We start from the raw sequence: 16065 nt of genomic DNA on the forward strand, positions 1-16065 counted from the left end.
TCTGGACCTTGGTATACATCATTCTTCTGGCCCACTGTATGATGAGTAGAAAAATAGCCTACAATTAAGGTGATGAGTCAAGAATATGAGGTTTGTTCCCAGCTTCACCACTGGGTTTGTCTGTGACTCAGTTTCTCATCTGTTTTTGGTAGCTACTAGGGAGGGTATGAGTCTTTCATTCTTAGCTAATTGAACTGACTGGTGAAAAATGCTGTAAAATGTCATATGTAAAATGCCATAATGGCATATGGCATAATGTAAAATGCCATATTTGAAACTTCTTGAATTATCTTATGTTGAGTTTTAATGTGGGCCACGAGCTTAGCAGGCAGCCCTACAGAGTTGGAAATGATTGCTGAAGGGGTTGTATTCCATTGCTGACAATTAACTCACAAAAAAACATTTAATTAGGATGTTAGAGTTCAACAGTGTGCTTACCAGCTGCTTTTAGTATTTAATAATGCAATGCTCTTAACAGCATATTATGTTCCTATCTTCCATACTTCAGCTAGCAAAAATCTATTACATTCAAAAGGATTTTGATTCAGATGAAATACTGAGCTGACAAAATGCCAAGAAGAGTTGCTGTGTTTTGTTTAACTTAAGCTCTAGCTCTTGTCTTGCACAGCTGCCACTCATTCCAGTGGAAGCACTGAGGACTCTGATGCTGGACTATGATTTTTGGCCTAACAGAATAAAATTGAGAATTTCTAAATTGTTAAAGAAAATGTCTGTTATGGCAGGCAACCTCACTTGCCTCCTGCCAAACACCTTCACCTTTATCCTCCAAGTACTTACAGAAAAGGAATGAGGACTTGTGGCTCCATTTTTCTTTCCTGTAATACATAAGATAAAAAGCTCATGTTGTATTCTAACACGTTGCCTGATCTAAGCATCAGAACACCTACATTTAGGATCCTCTGCTCCCTGCAGTCTGGGGAGAGAGGCATGTCCCTTTGGGGAACAATGTAGAGCACGTGAATACATGCTAATACAGGCAACGAAGTGTCTGTGCACTGTACTGTTACTCTGGAAACTGGACACTAGGCATGTACTGCAACAATTTCTTCTCAAAGGCTCTCTGGGGAAATCTAGGAAGCCCTCATGCCTCTTTTTCTTGAAGAGATTGAAAGACAAAGATGATAATCTGGTTTAAGTGAAGCGTTCAATACGTTCCTGAGGAGGGAATCCAGGTTTCTTTTAAGGGCCTTTAGGAAATGGAGTCAATCTCATATACCTTCCAAACCTGTTGCTTAATGGTCCTAAAGGAGAGTGTGACAAAAGAAATCAATAAAGTTCTGCTCTAGTTGTGCCCATTGCCATTCACCTCCTTTTTTAAAGTAGCTTTCAAATCAATTAATGTTTTTAAACTCCTTCTGTAAGCCACACACCTTTTTTTTTTCTTTTTTTTTTTTTTTTTCTCCTGAATATCATCTATCCTTTTAATATTCCAACATTACCTTTATAAAAAAAGAGGCCATGAGAGAATTTTACTTGAGATTATTCTTTCAGATGAGAGTATTTACTTTCATTCACTACATCTTTTTTGTTGTTGTTTGTTTTGGTTTTGCCTTCTAGCTCTGAAGAGTGGAAGAAAGTCAGCAATGCAGAACGTAAGAGCTTGGGACTCACTATTGAGAATGATGGGGAGTTCTGGTGAGTGGGAGTTATATGGAGAATTTGCAGATAATAGCTACAATGAGAAATTGTCATTACATCCATGATTTATCAGCTTCAAAAACAACTTTTCCAAATGGATAATGCATTATCCAGTCCCGGCACGAGGTCTGTTTCTTTTAAGCTCTCAAATGATGACAGAAGAACAGGAAAAAAATGGATTAAAAACCAGATGAATAAAATGAATTGTTCTTAGTAAATGTGAGTTTCAAACACCTTCAAAATCTGTTATATATATTTATGACAGTCCCTCATAATCCAAAGCAACACGTGCTGATTTACAGACAGAACGCCAAATATTATCAATTCTGTTTACTGACTGCTGTGTAGGATTTCTAGGGCAACCATGACTGAGGTATCTGTGAATACAATTGCAGCAATTGGTGTTTGTCAGTGCTTTCCAGCATGTGGAAAAGGTGTGTTCATTTTTTACAGAAATTCTAGAACTCTGTTTCCACCCTGCTTGGATCCAACAAGGCATTCCATCAATGTCTTCAGCAGACCTGCTAGTCAGGCGCAGTGTGGAAAGTCTTTAGTTTCCTTGGCTTTGTCAGAACCAGCAACCAGAAGCCACCTGTAGGGTTTAGTCCTGGGCCATTAATAAGCCAGGAAACTATAGGAGACCACAGATACCAAGCTGTTCTCTTTTACAAAGAGGGAGCAGTTTTTTTTTACTTGTAGCCTGGTCTGTTACCATGGCAGGCACAGGTTTTAGCACTGAGATGGTGCTAAATAACAACTATGTTCAGAGTACTCACATTTGAGTCATGTTCAGAGACAGGTGTAACAAGAAGGACCATAATAATGTTCTTGAGGAGTGGATAGCGCTTTGGTTGCAGATGATCTCTTCTGCCATTGCAAGTTGTAAGCTATCAAATCCGGACTGCTAGATACAACCTTTCCTTTAGGTTTAGGTCCTGCAGCTGAACAAATCCAGAGCTGACCAGACACCCTGAGGTGACAGTTTCGTTAATTCAGTTCTAAAGTAGTGTGATTGTGGCTTCACAAGTATTTCCACATGGAGAGGTTTCTAGTGAATCAGTTTGCCCACTGGAAAGCCGAGCAATGCCTACTTTTAAATTACCATAGGATTTCATGTGTTATTTTTGCTCTTGGGGTGAATAGTGTTGACTATTTAAAAAACAAACAAACAAACAAACCTAAACCAAAACAAAACATGATTTTCTTGGTGTCCTGTGGAATAGGATGACGTTTGAGGACTGGTGTAAGAATTTCACTGATGTGGACATCTGCCGAATTGTGAACACTTCCTACTTCAGTATCCACAAGACCTGGGAGAAGAAAATGATGCACGGGGCTTGGGCAAAGAGCTCAGAGCCCCTGCTAAATCGCTGCGGTGGATGCTTTGATAACAAGACCTTCCTTCAGAATCCCCAGGTGGGAGTCTCTTCAATCTCATCCTAGCTCTAACTATTAAGCTATTCAGGTTTTCTCTTCACCCATTCTTATGTAATTTCTCACTTTCCTTCCCCTCTCAGTGGGGGTATATTTTCAACTCAGTGCATGAAAATTCAGACACAAAACCCTGGCTACTGCCAGAGAGATCTGGCACCTACTTTAGTTACTGTTTTAGTTACTGCTTTAGTTACTGTTTTGAAAACTGACCTTTCCGTTCTCTCGTAACTCACTACATATCTTAGATTCATTAAAGATGTTCCTTTGTCTGCTTCTCTGCACTTATGGGAAGTTTCTGTCAGCACCCCTGAATTTTCATAGCAGGATATTGGAGAACTGCAGCCTTTGCTGTTTGGACTGGGAGCAATGTCAGACTCCAAACTCATCCTGTCATTTTTGCGTAGATGGAGAAGCAGTTATTTACTCCTCTGTCTTATGTCAGTGCCTCCTTTCCAGAAGGTGATTTTGTTCAGATATTCCCACGTATGATTCTGGACGTATTTCAAATGCTTGTCTGGGTCTCATTTGTAAGTGTTTAGCTGCCACAGAGAACAAAATATGCATGTTATGGCTGAGTACAGCACCTGATGCAATGGAAGCTTTTATTCCAGTTGTCTTCAGGATGGTTGATTAAAAGGCTCTTAATAGCAGTGCTGGAACACACTTGTGTTACCTTGGGGCCATTACAAGTAACTATGGCACGTGTAAGGCACCCTAAGGTTCAGCTTAGTGTTACAGTTAGGGTTATGCTTAGTGGTGTTTGGAGAGAAGGTGCAGAGTCCTGTTGTGTGTGGGGTTGCGTAAAGGCTCCCAGAGGGAGTTCAGGTGTACCCAAAGGCTTCCCTTGGGAGCATTTTTTGATGGTCTCACATCTATCTGCTCTACCTCTCCCTGACTGACATTGAAGCCTCCTTGAAGTTCATCTGTACCGAGAGAAACTGTGACACTTCAATTCCTATTAAAATAAGAGAATTTAAGCCAAGTATAAATGTATTCCTACAGCCACCTGTTGATTTTCAAGTTGCTACCCCTTAGGACAGCTGAAATGTCATCAGATGAAAGATAATCACAGTTGCACACCTCTCATCAGACCAAGAGAGCTCTCTTGCACTCTCACATTTCCATTTCCACACCTCCGTTTGCTCTGGGACTTCCTGGGCTGTCTGACAAGGTAACACTGCATACAGTTCAACAAGGGACAAGAATAAAAATGTGCTGCATGTTTTTATCTGAATTTTTAGATTCCCACTGCAGAGTCTCTTTACAGCCCCTAGGACTCCCTCTTACAGGGTCCTGTGCTTTCTCTGCCTCAGTGTTAATACAGCACACAGAGAAGTGTACAGGCACTGAGTTTGCACCATGTAACAGCCAGCTCACAGTAGCAGGCAGTAGGTGCGTAAGAGGCTGATCTGTACTGTACATCCTAGGAACAATTAATGAAGTCCAGAGGCTCAGGAAGGTATTGATTTTCTTTCCAAAATGGCTGTGCTTCAGCCAGCGCTGGCAGAGGTCAGTGCCTCTGTGTGTGTGTGTGTGAAACTGCCTGAGATGGTGAGGGCTAGTGGTGAGAAATGGGAAGGATGGTGCCTTATTCTGCAGAGCTCTAACCACAGAGGGATGTGAAGTCATTACAGGGGATGATTCCACAACAGTAACCAAGGCAGTCTCAGTACCTGTCTCAGAGCAGAGCGGATTTCATCATCTCTTGGAGGAGCAGGGAGTTTAACCACTGCTGAGATTTCTCTCCATGCTAGTCAGAGAATTTCAGCTTAAATCAGGGTGTGTGGTGTACGTAGTACCCAGCTGTGCACCACTGCAGTTTTATGCTTTTACTTATTTGCTTCACATTCAAAAGTATTTGAGAATGGAAATTCAGTTAGATTGACCAGCATCTGCCTATACTTAGCATAAATACCACCCTCTTCCTTTCCACTGCTTCTAACAACTTTGATTTGCCCCCTGTATGCAAGAAAAAAGTAAAATCCAAATGAGTCTCTAAGAGTGAATGAATTTACATGTTTAATTCTTAGATAGAGTAGATTCAGTGAAAAAAAAACAACTAGTATTTGGAAGACTCCTTCGTTTGCAGGTCACTTATAAAGACGATATTTGAAAGTCACTGGCCCTGGTTAGATATTCAAGTTGAAAGAAGAATCCAGAATGATCAAAGACCCTATCCGGAGTCTGTTGGTTTATTTTTTTATCTTACTTCTGATTTATGTATATCTAAATAAAAGATAGTCTTTTGCTTTCACAGCAGTTGTTCTCTTCTACTGCCTCAACAGTTATTTTGTAATTTGTCTCATGTTGTTCTGTTAGGCGACTTACCTGTGTTTTTTTTTTTCTTTTATTATTATTAATAATTTTCAGCTGTGAATTGCTGAAAATATCTGATATGCAGAACTTTCCTCCTACCCACAAATGCATTTTCAGTTTCTTCCTTTGTATGTATATATTTCCTTGGTGATGGTTTCATTTTCAGTCTCCTAAGGAATTAACAGCTTGCCTTCTCTCTGGTACTAGTACATCTTTGATGTTAAGAAGACGGAGGACAAAGTGTTGGTCTCATTACAACAGGAGGATCGGCGCAGGTACAAGAAAGAAGGGAAAGGAGAAAACATCATAATTGGCTTTGAAATATTCAAGGTAGGCAGCCATCTGCAGTACTGGTTCAGAGTTTGCTCAGCAATCTGGCTTCATTCTGGCAAATGAGGTATTTGGCAGATAGAGGCATGGTTATCACGGAAGGGTCTGGCTCTCCTCTCCACATGGGTTTTGCATGTATACTGCGTTGTCACCAGAGCTGACAGTAGACAGACTATCTGAACGATATTAAATTTAGTTCAATTCAAACTGTATTTGAACTAAAGGAACATAAATCATTATTCCCTATTGCAAAAGAATTTTAAGTGCTTTTCCTTATTCCAAGCTTTGAGGAGACAGACTGTATTTTCATAAAAAAGAATATTAACTCTTGATACATGGGGATACATTCTCCTCTCACTGGAGGCTCCTGCCTGAATTTCATCAGCAAATACAGCCAAGTGAATGAGTTTTAAAAGTCTGCAGTTTTTCTTTTCTGACCCAGAAAGGCCAAAAGAATCAAGAGTGATTTCAGAAGCTGGAGTGGTGAGTAGGAAATGAGCATATATGAAAGGGAGCCAAAGGGATCCCAAACAGTAATTTAATTGCACTCACAGTGCAAACTGTGTAAAATGAAAACACAAGAACCAAAAGAAGCAGGAAAGCAAGAGAAACTGCTATGTGTCTGCTTTTTCATTGTGGAGCGGGATTATTTTGTAACCTCTTTAACTAGTGGGGTTGCACTGAGACTATGGCCCTACATCAGAAAACAGTCAATTTTTAAGTCAGTTGGAGCTGTTGACACTCATATGTTTGACAATCACCTGTTAAGCAAATAATATTGATAAGTGATGATACAGAAAGTAGATTAATCTACCTGTGCCTTTGTCATGTCTATCCTTATATCTAATTACTAGGAAGGCTTGAAAAAGAAATTGCATCTTTGGAAAAGTGTCAGTACTCTATCTTTTATTTCTGTTCAATAATTTGCTATTTCAGAAAAGTTCTAAACCACCAGACTCATTAGCATGGCTGAGGGTCTTTGTAAGGCCGTGGCCTAAATAATCAGAAGACAAAATACTGCAAAAGAACATAGAGTGGCCATTGCTTACAGGAGAATAGGTTAATGTTTTAACTGTGCTGTGGCAAACAGTAGTTGCCTGAAGAGCATGTTAATAGAGGGTGAAAATATGGCTGTGTGCATCAGTTCAAATGCCCTAGATTAAGAGCCTGCTATGTAGGGCTGGAATGCTCTGTCTCACATGTGGAGTACTACATGCTGGAGAAAGCAGGCGGATGAATCTCATCGTCCTCTAAGACGGCAGCGTAGCTTAGCAGATGGAGTCTGGAGTGTGTGTGCATCTCTGCAAATATTCAAAACTCTGCAGTAGCATTACGTCTCTGCTAGTGGGTGCATGTCTTTGCCTGTCCCAGACTGTCACCTCAACTTAAGGATATACACGTATACACCAATACAGTGAAGTGCAGAAAAGCACTGCTTGGGAGCCTGTGTGGGCTAGCAGTTGGAGCACTCGGTTGTCCATCAGGACCATGTCCATGTCATAATTTCAGTGGTTAAATGATTTGCCTTTATGGTACGTTGTCTTTTCTACCCATAAAAGGCTGTGTGCTATGCAAGGAAAAGTCCTGCCTGCTGTCTCTTGATAATCCCTCCTTCAATCAATCCCTTTACTGCTCTGTGGCTGTAGGTAGAGGATAACAGAAGCTATCGACTACACAAGCTGACCGTGCAGGAGAGAGTGGCCACATCTCCATATATCAACACACGCACCGTGTTCTTGAAAAGGATCCTTAAGCAAGGCCGCTACGTCCTTATCCCAACTACATATCTTCCTGGCATCACCACCAAGTTTATCCTGAGACTCTTCACAGATGTGCCGTCAAAACTCAGGTACTTTGCGCTCACAGCTGTGTGAGATCTTCCTTTGCCTGTATTGGCTGCACCTCCTCAGAAATGGCTGCCTGGTTGCCCTCAAGTGTCCTTGACTCACTAGCAGGTATTGCTGCGCAACTCCAGAATTAGGCCTTTGAGATGGTCAGGGTCACCTCCAAGAATCTCCAGATGGCTCACTGGGATTTGTGTGTGCTCAGGACATTTTTGCTTAGAGACCCAAGGACAACTGAGTCTGGGACTTTTGACCTTTTAGTCGGGTTTCTGTAGTTGCCTCAAGTTTTAGATCAGAACCCTGAGCACTGGTTGTTGCTGTTACAGTTGATACAATTTGTCTTTACCCAATCTCATTTGAAACTAGGGGTTATTTGTGAAGGCAGAACTACTGCTTGCTGAAATCAGACCCACTGAATATCTGTCTTGCTTTGAAATTTTTTTCCATGTTTCAGATTTTTTTTTCCGGCTACGTTTGTGTAACTGTTAAACAAGGGATGCTATACATTTGGTTTGCTTTGATTTTATTTTTGTAAGTGTTACTTCTGTATAACAAACTCGAACAAATCTCAAGTTCTGAAAAGGCCAAAATTATGCAACTATTGATAGTTTGCTTGACATTCATTGCTTCAATTGCTTTGCTTTGATTTTTCAGAGAGCTGACAGACGATAAACCTAAAATGACATGTTGGAGTCTTCTTTGTGGCTATCCACGGAGAATCACCCAAATCAAAATTCACTCTGCAGAAGGTTTACAGAAGCAAGATAGATCAGGTGGTAAGTGTAAAGCGAGTCTAGAAGAGTGGAAAGAGCTTCATCAGTCCTCCAAAGCTGACTTAAATAGGCATGGAAGCACTTAGAAGTTATCCAAACAAACTGAAGGTTTGTGGGAATTTTTTGCAACTCATTGTAAAATCTTCTCAAAAGGAGAGCTTGGATTAATAAGATGATGTAAAACAGCAAGAGTCATGTGTCATCTATGCTGGTCAAGAGCGATAATAGTAGCGAGACTCTTGTGAGAAGCTTTTTGTAGGGGTTGGTAAGAAATTGGCCTTTCAGGGACATCTGTTTTCTAAGTTTAAAACATGCAGGAAGACAGCTGAATAGCACAGACTCTTGTGGTGTATTTCAAGACCTTCAGAGCACTTTGCTCTTCATTACCATAGGCATAATAGCACTTCAGGGAGGAAATTATGGTATTCAAATAACCCTTTCCAGTTAGGTAAACTAAGAGAGGGAGAGGTTAAATGACAAGTGCTGGACTGTCTGTCTACATGTCAAAGGAAATGTCCTGAAATAGAAACACTAAAATGTCTTTATGGCACTTGATGTTGACAGTTAATTTGGAAACTTGTCCAGTTGTTATTTGCTTCCTCATTTTCTACTCCCACTCTCCGTATGTCAGCCTTCACTTTCCATGGCCGGTGGAATAGAAAAAGTCAGACACATCCAGCAGTAAGTGATTGATAGGAGGGAAAGCAAAGGGGCAGAGATACTATAGGAATCTTGGAAGAGGAAACTGAAGAGTCTGCTGAAACATTGGCTGTGTTTGCTCCAGATAACTATTCATCTCTCTTTACTTTAAGATGTGGAACTCAGTTTCGTTAACTCCTTGTGGTAGAGAAGTCATTAGACTTAGAGTTGTAGTACAGTTCGTCTTCAGCCTCGTGAAGCAGCTGTAAAATTTCTCCTACCAGATGGCTGCGATTTGGTTGCAGTTTCCTTTTCATAGTTGTTCTTGGTACCAACCAACCAGTGAGTGAATCCACTTTTCACCGTGCAAGACCCTTTAACTCTGTTAAGAGTTAACATTCCTGTCCCTCTAAGGGGGACAAGAATGTTAGAGGGAAGAGACATAGAAATTGCTTTAGTTCATTTTTCTTGTTACTTCTCTTGAAAAACACGAGATACAAACACCTCAATTAAATAAGCACTGTAATTCCACAGTCTCAGAAAGGCAGGATGGGTGGACGAGACTGGAGGGGCTATCTGTGAAGGAAATAGCAGAGCAGTGCTTTGAAAAGAGGCAGTGTGTCCTTGTTCTTGCCCTAAGAAGGACATTTTAATTTTTAAGGATTTTTTTTTCTCTGTTTAAAATTCCTTGAAGATTTTTCTCTAACCTTCCCTGCAATCAAGCAATTAAAGCCAATTCTCCTCCCTTAGCATTTCACAATCCTTAGCACAATTACAATCTCGACAAGGTCATTAAAAACAATTGCCTACAGCTGCCAAAGAGCAAGCTTCATCCTGGAGAACATTGTTGGATTGTGTGCACTGTGACACAGAGCTCAGGAATATACAAATGAAACTTAAAAACAACATGTGAGAGATACTCTAAAGAACAGCACACCCCAAAATACCTTTAGGACTCAGTGCTACCACACATATTCAGGTTGAGCAGAAGCATCTTCAGCACCCAGTGCTGGACTTAGGATTACCCTGACAAAACTGAAGAGGTAACCTGTTGTGGGAAGAACTGTACATAGGAAATGGACTCATGGATTTTCTCTTTAAACATAAGCAAAATTTGAGCACAAAACCTAAGTGTATCTTATTGTTTGTCTTTGAGTAAATCTTCACCAACAAAGTTAAAATATTTTCCTTTTGTGTCGAGGGAAAGCTTTTAGTAAAAGCTTTTGTTTTTATTTCTTTTCTTTCTGTGGTACCAAATCCCATCTCTTCATAGGGCACTGAAGGAAAGCTGAGATGATTTACTCCAGCAGCTTCCCTATTGTCTTGAGTTCTTCTGAATGTTTCTTATCAGCATTGTTTTTTCTATAAGTATCTCCATCTCACAGGGTACATTGATAGATTGTTTTACAGAATGGCACTTCTTATAGCAGCTTTAGACAAATGGAGTTGGTAGAGTGCATAAATAAGAAAATCATGAAGCCAAATGTGCACATTTGTGCTGCACAATAAAAGCAAGCTGTGCAGTGACAAGGCTAACACCCATAACTGGCACTCTGCCTTCTAAGGGCGCCTTGCTGGGAAGCTTGGCAAAGTTCCTGATTGATACTAGTGCCCATTTTTGGTAATGTGAAAAGCTGGATATAGCACATATTTCTCTTCTTTGGTGTTTTCTGGTGTTGTTGTTTGTTTGTTTGTATTTTAGATTAAAAACATTGTATATAGAAATTCACCAGAGCACACTGTATGGCTGGGTTGTAAATACACAGTAGGAAGTGATGTGTCAATGTGTGACATTAAATATCCCATATTCTGCGATTGTGTCCTAACACTGCCACAAAATAATTCATTATCATCTCTCATCTCCTTGGCTTCTTTCTCTCTGAGCTTAGGGATATGGTTTAGTGGGGATTGTTAGCGTTAGGTAGAGGTTGGACTCGATGATCTTGAGGTCTCTTCTAACCTAGAAATTCTGTGATTCTGTGATTCTGTGACTTTTCCGAATCCACGTCTGGATGCTTTCCCATGCTTATCTCAAGGAGAAATAGCAGCCAGGTATTCAAAAAAGACTTATTTACATTGGGATCCCAAATCAGATATCTCACAAGTGAGTTTAGACCTCAGTCACGTGGATAGTTACCAAATTGCAGCTTTACCTGCCACCAGGACCATTTCCTGATGTGAACTAGACTTAAATCAGCAGCAGCCTCCCGTCTAGTAGGTACTGTGAGATGAGGGAAAAGGCCACATGGCAACTCCCATTGGGAGCGACAAGGAGAGGTTTCCCTTCAGGTTAGGCACAGTCAATGTTTATTCAAGTAGAAAATGGGGAGATTAAGTGGTAGTCTTTGCTGCTAAGAGGGCCTCACACACAGGTTTCTCATTTTCTGACTGCAAAGGTTGATAGCAACTTGTTTCCATGTGAGCTGCTGTGTCAGATTATCCCCACTGTGCTTTTCACAAGGGTTTCTTGATTTCTCGATCTACTGATCTGCAGCATCTCAGCTCTCAAGCTGCTGCTTTTCTTCTGCTCAATCTGTCATCAGTCAGCTGTATTCCCCCTTGTCCAGCTCCCTGCTTGATTTGTGTGAAGCATCGCTATCATCCCTCAGCACAACAAGAAGACAGAACTTGATGATAACGAAGGAAGGTGTATTTCTTTCTAGAGCCTGTGAGAATTCAGACATCTCATTACATTTCTGTGACAAACTGTCCTGAAAACACCAGAATATCTTTATACTCTGACACTGGTGTATGTGGCTGGGTAAAGTAAGAGGAACCCGAACACCTTTTGTTGATGTATCTTGGATAGAGGGAGCTTAGACTTAAATGAACTGTTCATCACATAAGCCCGTCGCTGTCATCTGAGAGTTGCACACAACTTTCTGAGCAACTCCTGGAGGAGAATGAAGATTGCACAGCAAGTACACACCCAGCCCGGCTCATAAACTGGTTGTCATCAGAACCCTGCTCCCTGCCAGAGAAAGGTTGTTTAATCTCTATTTTAAATGTTTATTTGAAAGCTCTTCCTTGCTGCTGTCTGTGATCCATTGTCCCGTCTGGAAAAAGTAACGGATGGTTTGCTGTTGACAAGAGTAACAGATGACTCTAGCTGCCTAGAATCAGTGCATATGGGCTGCTTCTCTTAGAAGTACCTCTCTCTGAGTTAGCTTGTGCTGAAGTTGATCCAGCTATCTGCGAGCCAAGTACGGTGGCAGGTTTGCAAGAAGATGGGGAAGTGCTGTGCACTTCTTCTCTCTCACATTCCCAAGTCTGTTTTAAAAATTGCTCTTGCTACTGTCTGTCACACTCTATTCCTAACAGTTTATCTTCCGGAACAAATCGTCTTTTGCATTAAGTTTTTCCACTGGAATTCCAGGCTGAATTCACACGTTTAATTGCATTTCGCTATTTCTTTTCTAAGCTAGGTATTGTGATCCCTGGTACATGACATTCCTGGTAAGGGGAGTATCTGGTGCCTTTAATGGCGGTTGCCCTGGGAGCAGTCTGAGAAAATAGAAGGAAGGAGAGGGCAAAAAGCAGCTGGTAAATATTCAGCAAAAGCACAAGAAAGGAAAGGGAGAGAAAATGGAGGAGGCAGGGAGGGAGGGAATTTGCCGATACCGGAAGAAATATTCCCATTTATTATCAGTACTGCAGGAGAAGCTAAAAGGCATCACCTGAAAAAAGACTCAACTGCAGAAGGCAGAACAACTTGTAATTTTCAAGGCAGCCCTCATGTCTCAGCACTGTCTGCTGTGTTTGGCCCACGTCTTTTTCTAGTGACTGGGTTTGTCATCGTGCTTGGTATACCCGTAGGAGCAGTCTGTCTGGAGAAGAGCAGGAACGTCTATGAGAACTTTTTCTCCAGAAAGCCTTTTGTGTTATGTACAGTGCTGAATGATGTGGATGTTAGAGCTTTAGTACAAATCTTCCCCTTCCCTCCCTGCCAAAAAATATGTTAGCCTTAGATAACTGTGAATAGATCTCTTTAAGTCTTAGAAATGTTAGGACAACTGTCATTACTGCTCATGTGTTTCTGGTCTTCACAGATTGCAGCTTTTTCTTGTGCTGTTCTTCCCTACAACTTCTCAATACAGCATTGTGGCCGTAGGAGCGAGATGGAACAGCTGCTTATGCAGGTGCTCTTCATGCACCTTGTGGTGCTCACGGCGCAGCTTGAATCACGTGTAACTGAGAACTGAACCGAGTCCTCCTTTCTCTGCCAGAACAGTTGCCAGAGTAGCAGCTCCAGTTGTTTCGCTGCTCAGCTTATGGTGAATGCTAGGATATTGCTTTTCCACATTAGTAGCCCTTTCTGCGCTGTCATCATCCTGTACATAAACCAGGCATGGAGCTGCAAAGAACTGGACCAACTGTGGCTGAGAACACCTCTTGTTCCATCCCACATGTGCAGCTCTCCCATTTCTGACTTCTTCTTCTGGGCTTGAAGCCAGCCCTCCTAATACAACTATACTCCTAATACAGCAATGTGATCGTGAGGGCGTGCTGTGCAGGTACCATTCGTGTCCCTCTTCTACCTCCCTCATTTTTTCCATCTCGTTCCTGAGAATGTAAATGTTTCTTTTAAACATCTTTCCTTTTCCTTTATAAGTCTTTTCATTAATAGTTTCTCAGTCCAGCAAATTTACCTGTTAACTCTTAAAGCCCAACAATTTCCCCACCACTTCTTATCCTCTGTGTCTCTTTATTACTGTTAATAACGAGATGTTGCTTTGCTCTTAGCCTGTGGCTGTCTCAGGCAAGACCCCTTTTTATTCAGATCTCTTTTCCAAATCTCTTTGCAGAGGGTGGAGCTCTTCCATCACTGATTACACAGCGTGGTGCTGCCTCGTGCCCCAGAGCTAAATCCACACGTTCAGTGACACAGAAAGTAATTGCCTACCAGAAAAGCCAATGCATCGCTACCTGCTGTAGGAAGTGTGATATGTTGTCAGGGTAACAGGCCTGCCACGTGTCTGGCCAGGTGTAATCACAGCGCAACATACGGAAAAATCTTTTTCCTTCTCATCAGTGGAAGGAGCTCCTTCTGTTTTGGATGTAGCTGTTATGTGGTTTCTTGTGTGAGTTGTTAGTATCTGTTCCTGTAAGCGAGTGCTGCATTTGAGGAAAATCATACGGAGAATAAATTGTTTAAAAATGAAAGCTGCCTTAAAATCGTGCTGCCGTATGGCTGTCATTCCAGTGGTGGCATTTTCAAGTAGATGGGGGATAGAACGTGTGTAAGAAACGATCACGAGTCTGACTTGCACTTACGCACGCTCAGTTACTTTATTTAAAATCTGTATCACAAAAGTAGAAAGGGGTGGGAAAAATAGATATGCTGTTGTTAACACTAGGAATAGATAGAAATACAAAAAAAAAAAAAAAAAAAAAAAAAAAAAAGTAGTGCCTGTGTTTAATTCGAGTTAATTATAAAGTGGAGTGGTCTGTTCCATTCCAGGGTATGGGCAAGTTTTTTTCCAGATCAGTTCTTGCTCCCCATTAGAATTGAAAGAAAACATAATTTATAATAAAATGGAAATGTTCAAGGTAAAAACAACAAAGCATTTCTAGAAAATGTTGACTTTTCTCAGTGGGTTACATATGATTAAAGTGTAATTTAAAATATTAACTGGGACCTATGATAGATACAAATATATTATAGTAATTTAAACTCTAAAATAACATAGACCCAAATGACAGAACCAAAGAAATTTTATCAGGTTCATGGGAATTAAATGAGAAACTGTGGAGGACTTGCTTTGACAGTTTCCTACAGAAAATGTTGTTGCAACCAGTGCACTCCTATGGGTTTTGACAATATTTTATTTTTTGGAAGAGCACCTGCTTCATGAAAATTACCTCCTAACATTAATGCTCATATCAGGATGCAGTAGACAGCATTTTCAAGCTAGGCACTCTAAAGCTAGGCACTGAGATGTGCACTCAGTGATCTAAAAGCAGTTCTGTGCAGTTCCTGTCCTTGTCCTCCTTAGGAATTGTGGATGATGAAAAGTTTTGACCTTCTGTTTTGACCCAGGAGCCCGAACTACAAATCAGATTACATACGTGCAGATGCATTTTGGCTCTTATGTCTTGAGCAGCATCAGGGAGTTCACTTGGAAGATTTTGTTAGATGAGCCAGGAGGATGGACAGCAAGCGGATATGGGAAGATTGCAATCCCAACCAAAGAGTGAGCTGGTTTCTTGGCAAATGGTGCTCAGTTTCCAGCTCCGAGCATCTGGTTGTTACTGACATAAATGAGGTATTTCACCTCAGCCAGTTAGGAAACCAGCCGTGTGGATGTGATGTGCTCTGCTGTCCTGTTCCCATGCTTATTAGCAGTGGTGATGCCAGGCCCAGGAGGACATTGCTCCTGCTGGGTTTCTGGGTCTCAGCTGCCATTCTGTGTCCTAATGGCCATGCTGCTGTGTTCTAGGAGCAGATCCCTACGTGCTTGTCAAGTGTGAGAACCAGAAAGTGCGCTCCCCTGTACAGCACGATACTACCAGTGCCGTCTTCAACACACAAGTGATTTTCTACAGGAAGAACATCGACAGTCCCGTCATTGTCCAGGTGAGACAAACCACATGGGGCGGGCTGCCAGAGACAGGCAGGGGAGCACAACGCTGTCACTGGTCTGAATGGCGTGATGGGTGTGGATTCCTCCTTCACATGACTGATAACCAGGATAAAAGTGTGAGAACCGCTGCCCCCCTTACTGTCCTGATGCTGTTTAGCTGCTCAACTGATTCTCTAGCCCCGGTCTTTTCCATAGAACAGCGACTGATGACACTTAAGGAGCACTCTGGCAGAGTGAACCTAGCTCTAACACAGAGGAAAAGTGCTGTAGACACCACAGAGGTGAGCACAAGCAGGCAGAGTGGCACAGACAGGCAGACTGGGTAGATTTTTTGCTGCTGATGAGTTCAAACCAGTAATTTTTACTCCTCTTCTAGGCACGCTGTGACCTAGAAAGCAATAAGCTGCATTTAGCTCCTTATTTGCATAGCATATGTAAATGAGCATGCAAATCCAGAATTTCCCACATGCTCACTAGACAATTAGC

The 16065-nt window shown here is 41.5% G+C and overlaps 1 protein-coding gene across 8 annotated transcripts in view; it reads left to right on the forward strand.

The window, feature by feature from the left end:
* Positions 1-16065, forward strand: part of CAPN6 (calpain 6) — a 61575-nt gene that overhangs the window by 39866 nt on the left and 5644 nt on the right. For all 8 annotated transcript variants that reach the window (XM_082770860.1, XM_082770861.1, XM_082770859.1 and 5 more), the window contains 6 exons: positions 1579-1656; positions 2883-3075; positions 5617-5739; positions 7386-7588; positions 8238-8359; positions 15436-15572. In XM_082770860.1, the coding sequence (XP_082626986.1) occupies positions 1579-1656; positions 2883-3075; positions 5617-5739; positions 7386-7588; positions 8238-8359; positions 15436-15572 (856 nt within the window). The remainder of the gene's footprint in view (positions 1-1578; positions 1657-2882; positions 3076-5616; positions 5740-7385; positions 7589-8237; positions 8360-15435; positions 15573-16065) is intronic.

Source organism: Aythya marila (genome assembly GCF_965140915.1).
Source record: "Aythya marila genome assembly, chromosome: 13".
In the NCBI taxonomy this organism is placed as follows: domain Eukaryota; kingdom Metazoa; phylum Chordata; class Aves; order Anseriformes; family Anatidae; genus Aythya; species Aythya marila.